The sequence below is a fragment of the Numenius arquata genome, chromosome 23 (genome assembly GCF_964106895.1).
Source record: "Numenius arquata chromosome 23, bNumArq3.hap1.1, whole genome shotgun sequence".
NCBI lineage: Eukaryota > Metazoa > Chordata > Aves > Charadriiformes > Scolopacidae > Numenius > Numenius arquata.
In genome coordinates this window covers 4,885,277-4,895,652 of record NC_133598.1, presented here as the reverse complement: position 1 = coordinate 4,895,652, position 10,376 = coordinate 4,885,277, and the positions used below count along the sequence as shown (strand labels likewise).

The window sequence follows — 10,376 nt, the reverse complement described above, 5'->3', positions numbered from 1 at the left end:
TGTCTGTTCCCAGAGCATCTTGTCCCCACGGATGGACCGAGGGACAGATGGGGACCGGCGGGGGGAGGCTGGTGGGAGGGGTGGCAGCAGGACAGAGGGATGGGGAGTGGGACAGAGGGACACAGGAAGAGCAGACAGAGGGACGAGGGAGGGGGAGGGATGGATGAGTGAAGGGTCTGACACCGGAGCGAGGGGTGGGATGAAGGGACAGAGGGACAGGGAGGGGACAGGAGGAGCAGTGGCTGCAGCGGGTGGCAGAGCAGGGGTTGGGGGACAGCAGCCACGACGGAGGACGTGGCTGTCCCCCCGGATCCCACCATGGGCCAGGTTGGGGGTCAGAGGGGTGGGGGCCCCCCAGCCTGTGGGGCCTGTGGCCCAGCCTGACAGCCCCCAATGGCCACAGTCCCCGCAGGGACCCCACGGTGGGCGTCAGTGCCCACAGACAGTGCACCCCAGCACCCCAGAACTCACCACCAGGGTACCCCACACCCCCACACCCAGTGCACCCCACAGACAGTGCACCCCAGCACCCCAGAACTCACCACCAGGGTACCCCACACCCCCACACCCAGTGCACCCCACAGACAGTGCACCCCAGCACCCCAGAACTCACTTCCAGGGCATCCTGCCACCCCCACACCCAGTGCACCCCAGTAACCCGTGCACCCCAGCACCAGCTGCACCCCTGATGCCCCATGAACCCCAGCATCATCGCAACCCCCCCACCCAGCACACCCCCGCACCCAGTGCACCCCACGGACATTGCACCCCAGCACCCCAGAACTCGCCTCCAGGGCACCCTGCCACCCCCACACCCAGTGCACCCCAGTAACCCATGCACCCCAGCACCAGCTGCACCCTAGCACCCTCTGCCAGGGCACCCCACCACCCCCACACCCAGTGCACCCCATGGACAGTGCACCCTAGCACCCCAGAACTCACCACCAGGGCACCCCACATCCCCACACCCCTACACCCCTGCACCCAGTGCACCCCAGAACTCACCTCCAGGGCATCCTGCCACCCCCACACCCAGTGCACCCCAGTAACCCGTGCACCCCAGCACCAGCTGCACCCCTGATGCCCCATGAACCCCAGCATCATCGCAACCCCCCCACCCAGCACACCCCCGCACCCAGTGCACCCCAACACCCAGTGGTGGTGCACACCATCCTCAAGCACCCCTTGCACCCCAACACCCATCGATAGTGTATCCCCCCCAGTGCACCCCAGAGCCCACTGCCAGTGTCCCTCGCCACCCCCATACCCAGTGCACCCCCCAGTGTGGCCCAGCTCCCCACACTGACCCTCCATCCCTCCCCACGCCCCCCACCTCTCCCCATCCCTGCACCCCTGCACCCCAGCAGGTCCTCTGTCCCTGCTTCCTTCCACCCAGCCTCACCCTCCTCCATCCTCCATCTCCCCTGCACCCCTTCATGCCCCCCTGCACCCCTTTATCCTCCCCTGCACCCCTCCATCCCCCCTCCATCCTCCCCTGCACCCCTTTATCCTCCCCTGCACCCCTCTGTCACCCTTCCATCCTCCCCTGCACCCCCTTATCCCCCCTGCACCCCTCCATCCCCCCTCCATCCTCCCCTGCACCCCTTTATCCTCCCCTGCACCCCTCCGTCACCCTTCCATCCTCCCCTGCACCCCTTTATCCTCCTCTGCACCCCTCCGTCACCCTTCCATCCTCCCCTGCACCCCTTTATCCTTCCCGCACCCCTCCATCCCCCCTCCATCCTCCCCTGCACCCCTTTATCCCCCCCGCACCCCTCCATCCCCCCTCCATCCTCCCCTGCACCCCTTTATCCCCCCCGCACCCCTCCATCCCCCCTCCATCCTCCCCTGCACCCCTTTATCCCCCCCTGCACCCCTCCATCCCATCTCCAAACCCACCACCCTTCTAACCCCTCTCTCCCCCTGCACCCCTCCACTCTCCCCTGCACCCCTTTTTCCTCCCCTACACCTCTCCATCCATCCTGCCCTGCACCCCTTTATCCCCCCTGCACCCTTCCACCCCCTCTCCCCCCCTGCACCCCTCCATCCTCTCCTGCACCCCTTTATCCTCCCTGCTCCCTTCCATCCCCCCTCCATCCTCCCCTGCACCCCTCTGTCCCCCCTGCGCCCCTTTATCCTCCCCCGCACCCCTCCATCCTTGCCTGCATCCTCTCCTACATCCCTCCATCTCCCCTGCATCCCCTCTGCACCTCTCCGTCTCCCCCCCCCGCACCCCTCCGTCTCCCCTCCATCCTCCCTGACACCCCTCTGTCCCCTGTCGTCCCCCCCCCGGCACACACAGCCCAGACGAGTGCCCACAATCGTGCTCTTTATTGCCACTGGCGGGGGCGTGCAGGGACCGCGTGGGACCCCCCCGACAGGGGTGGGGAGGGGACAGGGTCAGGGCCCCCCCCGGTGGGACACCCCCGGGCCGGGCTCTGGGGGTCCCCGGCCCTCCTGGTGGGGGGGCCTGCTCTGGCCCCAGGTGCTGGGGACCACCCTGCAGCTGAGCCCCGGGTCCCTTAGGGAGACACGGAGGGACGGGGAGGATTCAGGGGACAGGGGGGTTGGGGGGGGTCTGGTCACCATGCAGAGTCATCGTCGTACCTGCGGGGAAGAGCTGGTGTGAGAAAAAGGGGGACAAGACCCCCCAACACCCCTTGGGACCCCAAACTGCCCCCAGGACACCCCTCCCTGCAGGGTGCAGGAGAGGCTGCAGCCCCTTTCCCTGTCCTCAGGGACGGATGGGGACGGGGACACTCACCGTGACCTGTCACTGCTGGCCCCAAGGAGCAGCTCCGACACCAGGGCTTCAGGGCTGGCACGTTTGCCGTACCTGCGGGACATGGAGCACGTGGGTGCACATGCAAAGGGGCGCACACGAGTGTGCAAACAGGACCAGGCGTGCAAACAAGACCCGCCGGCTGCATGCAACAGGGCACACGGGGAGGAGGGGGTGTGTGGACAGGCACGAGCGTGCAAAGGGGCTTGCACACGTGTCACCAGGCTCGCACACGCCTTTTCACACTCACCTCTGCCGTGTCACCAGGTTGATGTAGTGGCGCAGGGCCGAGAAGTACTTGGCCATCTCCTCGGGGGAGGCGTCGTCCCCGGGGCTCTCGGGCTTGGGGGGGTAGGCAGCCGCCAGCGTCCCCAGGCACAGCAGGGCGCAGAGGGCCACGGCCACCAGGACGCGCCACGACCTCGGGGATGTCACCATCTGCATGGGGACAGGGACAGGGGGCAGCCTCAGCCGCGTGCACATCACCCCCGTCACCCTCGGGTACCCCCATCTCATCCCGGAGCAGCTCTGTCCCCACTCCAAAGCCCCCACCGTCCCCCTGAGCCCACCCCAAGGATCCTGTCCCCTGTGGGGACATCGCACACACACACCCACCCCCAGGGATCCCCCTGCTCCCCAAGGAGATGTCTCCCTCCCCCACTGGGGACCCCAGCCCCCCAAAAGTGACATCTTCCCTCCAAGGACCCCCCCCGTGTCCCTCTTCCAGAGACTACCCCACTTCCCCAAAGGGACTTCTCACCCTCAGAGATTTCCAGAGACCCCCCCATGTCCCCAGGGGGCCATGTCCCTCCCCGGGACCCCCAGGAACCTCTTCCCATCTCCCCAAAGGGACATCTCGCTTTCGGGGAAACCCCCTGCAAGTCCCCAAGGGGACACATCCCTCCCAAGGACCCCAGAGACCCCCCCCCCACTGTCCCCAAGGGAGTTCTCCCGCCCCAAAGACCCCAGTCCACCCCAAGGGACACCTCCCCTCCAGGGACACCCTCCTGTCCCCAAGGGATTATCTCCCTCCCAGGGTTCCCAGCCTCCCCAAGGGACACCTCCCCTCTGTGGGACCCCCATGGGACCCCAGCCCTGTCCCCGGGCTGTCCCCGCACTCACGGTGGATGAGGCAGGAGGTGACAGGCAGGGCCTGGCAGCGGGGTGACAGCACCGGGGACACGGAGCTGGGGACACAGCGGCTTCTCCAACCGCCCGGGGTTTTATATCCTCCGGGGGGGCTGCTGGCTCCTCCCTCACCCGTGACCAACCCACGGGCATGGCAGGACCCCGGCAGCCCCCCCCCACCACCAGCCCCGGGCCCTGGGGACACGTGCCAGCACCTTGTCACCGTCCCTTGGCAGAGCCCCCCAGCCCGTACCGAGGGGCTGGGGCGCAGGCACAGGGCACACACGGAGCACGGGGGACACGGATGAGACACAGGGACATGGCATGTAGACATGGGACACAGTATGTGGCACATGTCAATGCCACACATGCAAGGGACACGGGTACGGATGTGACACGCAGCCACGGCACACGGGCATGGCACGGGGACACGGCATGAAGCCACAGGACAGACACAGCCACGGCATGTGGCACACGGCAATGGCACATGGATGTGACACACAGCCATGGCACACGGACACAGAAGTAACACACAGGCACAGCACATGGACACGGCACACGGACATGGGTGTGACACACAGCCATGGCACACGGACACGGCACACGGACACGGGTGTGACACACAGCCATGGCACACGGACACGGGTGTGACAGCAGCCCCAGCACACAGGCACAACACATGGACACAGGTGTGACACGTAGCCATGGCACACGGACACGGTTGTCACACGTAGCCATGGCACACGTGCACGGCCCTGAGACAGCCTTGGGACGTGGCAATGGTACACAGGGACACCAGTCACACACAGGGACACAAACACGCCACAGCCATGACACAGCAGGGACAGGGCACACAGGACACAACCCACGGCCCTGAGAGAAGGCACCCGCGGGGGACAGCGCAGGGGAAGGGACGCAGCCTGTGGCTGCCTCAGTTTCCCCAGATGGGCAGGGCAGAGAGCCGCCACCGCAGTCCCCATCACCGCAGCCCCCGTCACCGCCATCGACCGCTGTCACAGCCCTCCAGGATGGATGAGCTGCCCTTTCCGAGCCCCCTATGCCGGGGGGGACACACACTAATTCATTATGGATTTGGCATTAAGGAGCAATCACCCGCCCAGCGCTCTGGGGGGAAACTGAGGCACGGAGGCACCCGGCAGGGACGTGCTGCGAGGGAGGAGGGCTCCAGGTCCCCACCGGGGAGGTGCCACCACAGCCACCATGTGGGCGCTGGGACAGGGAGAGGTGGCAGAACGGGGGTCCCCAAAAGCCCTGGGATGCTACTACCCAGAAGCAGCCACATCTCCAGCCAGGGGGACAGACAGGACGTGGCTTCTTGGGACCCCATGGGGTGCCACCAGCCCAGGTGGAGGGGACACGGCTTCGTGGGACCCCATGGGGTGCCACCAGCCCAGGTGGAGGGGACCCCATGGGGTGCCACCAGCCCAGGTGAAGGGGACATGGCTCAGAGGGAACCTGTGGGATCCCACCAGCCCAAATGGAGGGGACAGGGCTCAGTGGGGACCCCGTGAAGTGCCATTGCTCAGGTGGAGGGGACATTGCTTGGAGGGAACCTATGAGACGTCACCAGCCCGAACGGAGGGGACACAGGTTGATGGGGACCCCGTGAGGAGCCACCAGCCCAACTGAAGGGGACACAGCTCGGCAAGACCCTGTGGGATGCCACCGGCCCGGCTGGAGGGGACATGGCACAGTGGGACACCGTGGGATGCCACCAGCCTGACTGGAGGGGACACAGCTCGGCAGGACCCCGTGCGGTGCCACCGGCCCGGCTGGAGGGGACAGGGCACAGCAGGACCCCGCGGGATGTCACCGTCCCAGCTGGAGGGGACACGCTCCCCGCTTCTGACCTGGCTGTCACCCCGGTGAGCGGTGGCGGAGGCACGGCTGGGGGCAGTGCCACCATGGGGGTCCCGGCTCCGTGGCCGGCCCCAGCCCCGGGGAAACTCGTCCCCGTGGCGTGGCCGCGGTGTCACAGCGGTGTGCGGGGACACAAGCTGCCCTGGCCACACGCCAGCCTGGGAGGGGGCTGAGACCCCGTCCCCCCCCCCCCCCCCCTCCCCTCCCCAGCACCTTTCACGTCCCCGCTAACGAAGGCGCGGGTCGATGGAAGGACTAATTGGATCGATGGGGGGCTGCGGAGGCCCCCCCGCAGTGTCTCCCACCCACGTGGCCTTGGGGACATCGAGGCCAAATCCATCACCCCAGTAGGGGCTCAGGAGAGGAGCATCTCGATGGGGGGGGCTGCCCCATCACGGGGTTTGGGGGCGGGGGGGGGGGACACAGGGCTGGGGACACACACAGGGCTGGGGGGGGACCCCAACTCCATGGTCCCGCCGCTGCGGACTGGGACCAAACCCCACACGCCAGCAGCGATGTCACCGCACTGTCACAGATGTCCCCGAGCTAAGAAAGGAGGGAGGATCGGGGTCTGGGTGGCCCCCCCCCTCCCCCCCAGACAGAGCTGACCCCACCAGGACGGGGAGGGGGGGGGGAAGGGAGGCGAGGGCTTTCTGCGCCATTTCCCCCGAGTGACAGTAAACAGCAATTTTCCAAAGGTCACAGGATGGCTCTGCCAGTGGGTACAAATGCCACCCCCCCCCGGGGACAGCCCCCCCCCAGGGCAGGATGAGGGATGGCCCCGGGGAACCCGAATGTGGGACAGGGCTGCGGGTGCCCACCATGTGCCCCCCATCTCCCCCAGGGGCAGGGAGGAGGAGGAGGCTCTGGGGATGAAGGTGGATGGCTGGACCCTGGGTGAGGGGCCCCCGTGCCCCCCCCCCCATCCCCGGCCCGGGGTGGGGGACGGAAAGGCGCAGGGAGAGCAAACAGGGCCCTGCCGCTTCCCCGCGCTTTATGGCCCCCGGTTCCGCCGGAGGCACTTTAGGGGCCACGTGTGCCCCCCCCCCCCAGGGAGGAAGGCCCTTATCAGCCCCTGTTTGCTTTTCCACTACCCAGCCCAGGGGGGGCACACATCTGCGCAGCCCGGGGTGGGGGTACACACACACACACATACACACACACACACCTGCCCAACCTGGGGGGGTCACACACACACACACACACACACACGCCTGCCCAACCTGGGGGGGTCACACACACACACACGCCTGCCCAACCTGGGGGGGTCACACACACACACCCCCCTGCCTAACCTAGGGGGGGTCACACACACACACACCTGCCCAACCTAGGGGGGGTCACACACACACACACACACACCCCTGCCCAACCTGGGGGGGTCACACACACACACATACACACCTGCCCAACCTGGGGGGGTCACACACACACACACACACACACACCTGCCCAACCTAGGGGGGGTCACACACACACACACACACACACACCTGCCCAACCTGGGGGGGTCACACACACACACACACGCCTGCCCAACCTGGGGGGGGTCACACACACACACCTGTCCAATCTGGGGGGGTCACACACACACACCTGCCCAACCCTGGGGGGGTCACACACACACACACCCCCCCGCCTGCCCAACCCTGGGGGGGTCACACACACACACCCCTGCCCAACCTAGGGGGGGTCACACACACACACACACACACACACGCCTGCCCAACCTGGGGGGGGTCACACACACACACACACAAATGCCTGCCCAACCCTGGGGGGTCACACACACACGCCTGTCCAACCTGGGGGGGTCACACACACACACACACACACACCTGCCCAACCCAGAGAGGGACAGGAACAGCAAGAACATGTCCCTTGGGGACACCAGGGGTTCTGCCACCAAACGAGGGGACACACCCCCCCCCAACTCCACACCAGCTCTCCCCAAAGTGCCCCCCCACCCTTTCTGACCCCCCCCCAAAGCAGCAGGGCCTGACCCCACTGGCGCACAACAGCCGAGAGCCCGGGGACGAGGTAAAAGATTTCTCATTTCATCAGTAAAAATACACCCGGGGGACACACACACACACACACAGAGGACCTCAGCAGGGAGGGGGCCTGGCCACACGGTGGCCAGCACCCCACAGGCAGGAGCCCCCCTACCCCGGCTCCCCCAGGGCAGCACCCACCCCATCCTCCATCAAAATTATCAAATATTTACAAATTAAAAAAAAAAAAAAAAAAAAAAAAAAAAAGAATAAATAGCGGTGATTCTTTAAAAAAAACAAAAACGTGCCCCTTGTTATTGTGGTGTCCCCCCACCCCCCCCCCACAGCCCCAGTCCCGGTGGCCACCCCTGCTCAGCCGTCAGTAGCCAGGATAACGACGGCTCCGAAAATGCCGACGTTTTGGCCGATGAGTTTCATCTGATTCCAGAACTCGACGCGGCGCGAGTCGTGCCAGTAGCCGATGTTACCGTCGATGAGGAGGATGGCGAGGGGCAGCAGCACCGCCAGCACCTGCGCCGCCGCCCGCACGTAGTAGCCCGAGAGGAAGGCCAGGGCCAGGAGGCCGTAGAGGATGAAGAGGAGCTGAAGGGCCAGTTCCCCCCCCAGGAGGTGGTTCAGGTAAGCCAGGCGGTCCTCCTTGCTGTGCTGCAGGGAGTAGGCCTGAGGGGACACACACACACACACACACACACACACAGGGTGGGGGGCAGGAGTGCGGTGACAGTAGTGGCACTGGTAGCACTCATCCCGCTTTTTCCCCCTTGGAGGGAAAACCCTGGCGGATCCAGCCCCCTGCCTGCAGCAGGGTGGGGAACAGGAGGGGGCTGTGTCCCCCCTGGTATCATGTGCCCCAATCACTGGTGTCCCACGTCCCCTCCCCGGTGTCCCCCGTACCTGGCAGATGAGGTAGATGCCGAGGAAGACCTGCCCCGTGGACTGGAGGGAGCGGCTGCGTGGCTTCTGGCGGTAGAGCTCGCCCGCGCCGCTGGCCAGGATGAGGAAGCCACCGATGATGGCGATGGTCCGGGAGTACATCCGCACCTGCGCCGGGGCCACTGTCACCCCCCCAAGCCGGGGTGGGGGCTGGGGGAGGTGAGAGAGGGCCGTGGAGGTTGGGGGGGGGGGGGGAAGGGTCTCACCTTCAGCCAGTCACCGTAGTGGACGTGGCCACCGACGTGGGCGGCGTAGGTGGCCACGGCGAGCTGCAGGGCGGCCCCCAGGGCGAACCAGCGGCGCTTCACCCCGAAGGACATGAAGCTGGCGCAGAGCACGGCCACCCCCATGTCCACGTACAGGTAGGGGACAGGGATGTCCGGCTTCCTGGTGGGGGGAGGGGGGCGGGGGGATGGGAGTGGCAGCTCCAGCCCCTGATTCCCAACTCCCCACAACCATCCCAGACCCCCAAGACCCTCCCTCAACCCCTAACCCTGACACCGCCCTCCCATGGTCCCACACAGCCCTCCATGCCCCCCCCACAACCCCCTGTCTAATTGCCCCAGCCCCCCTGCAACTGCCCCTCTGCACTCCCACCAGCCCCCACACCCAGGCCAGGTGCTCCCAGCCCCACATTTACCCCAGGAGCCCCCCCCAGCTCTCCCACACCTGCCTCAACCCCCTCAGCCCCACACATACCCCAAGCCCTCACAGCCCCACATCAGCCCCAGACTTCCCCCAGCCCCAGGCCCCTCCAGCCTCTCCCAGCCCCACACCTGGCCCAGGCCCTCACAGCCCCACACTTAGCCCAGGAGCCCCCAGCCACCCCACTTAACCAGCTCTCCCAGCCCCACACCTGCCCCAGCCCCACATATAACCCAAGCCCTCACAGCCCCACACTTACCCCAGGAGCCCCCCAGCCCAAGGCCCCTCCAGCCTCCCCCAGCCCCAAACCTGTCCCAGGCCCTCACAGCCCCACACTTAACCAGCTGCCACAGCCCCACACCTGCCCCGGCCCCAGGCCCGCTGGGTCTCCCCCAGCCCCAAATCTGCCCAAGGCCCTCACAGCCCCACACTTATCCCGGGAGCCCACAGCCGCCCCACACTTAACAAGCTGCCACAGCCCCACACCTGCCCCAGGCCCTCACAGCCCCACACTGACCCACGAGCCCACCCCCCAGCCCCAGGCCTAGGCCCAAGCCCAGACCCGCCCCGCGTCCCCCCCGTTCCGCACCGCCGCCCGTCGGCGCGCTCGGCGCAGAGCAGCAGCCCGCTGAAGCAGTGCCAGAAGGGGAAGCGGGTCAGCAGGACACCGCCGCCCGCCGTCAGCAGCCGCAGCGCCCGCCGCCGCCAGCCGCGGCCCGCCGCCATCGCCACCAGACCCGCCCCGCCGGAAGTCCCGCCCCGCACCGGAAGCTCCGCCCCATAACCCCCGCCTATATACTGAGACGCCGCCCCGCAAACCCCGCCCCTCACTGGAGACCACGCCCCGCAAACCCCGCCCCTCACTGGAGGCCACGCCCCCCACTGAACGCACTCAATGGGAAACCCCGCGCCCGCGCGCCTGGCCCCGCCCACCTAGGCCACGCCCCCAGCGGGGAAGCCCCGCCCCCAGAGCGCCAGACACGGGTGATGGT

At 67.0% G+C, this 10,376-nt stretch overlaps 2 protein-coding genes across 2 annotated transcripts; both read right to left on the bottom strand.

Annotated features, from left to right (window-relative positions):
* Window positions 1–2,582: 2,582 nt before the first annotated feature.
* Window positions 2,583–3,265, bottom strand: LOC141474782 (peptide YY-like). Its single transcript, XM_074162858.1, has 3 exons — window positions 3,033–3,265; window positions 2,765–2,836; window positions 2,583–2,607 (listed from the first exon to the last, which is right to left on the bottom strand). Exons 1-3 carry the CDS (start codon window positions 3,263–3,265, stop codon window positions 2,583–2,585), a joined length of 330 nt encoding a protein of 109 aa, XP_074018959.1.
* Window positions 3,266–7,825: 4,560 nt separating this feature from the next.
* Window positions 7,826–10,144, bottom strand: TMEM101 (transmembrane protein 101). Its single transcript, XM_074162932.1, has 4 exons — window positions 9,974–10,144; window positions 8,946–9,126; window positions 8,701–8,847; window positions 7,826–8,466 (listed from the first exon to the last, which is right to left on the bottom strand). Exons 1-4 carry the CDS (start codon window positions 10,108–10,110, stop codon window positions 8,158–8,160), a joined length of 774 nt encoding a protein of 257 aa, XP_074019033.1. The 5' UTR covers window positions 10,111–10,144; the 3' UTR covers window positions 7,826–8,157.
* Between the last annotated feature and the right edge of the window lie 232 nt (window positions 10,145–10,376).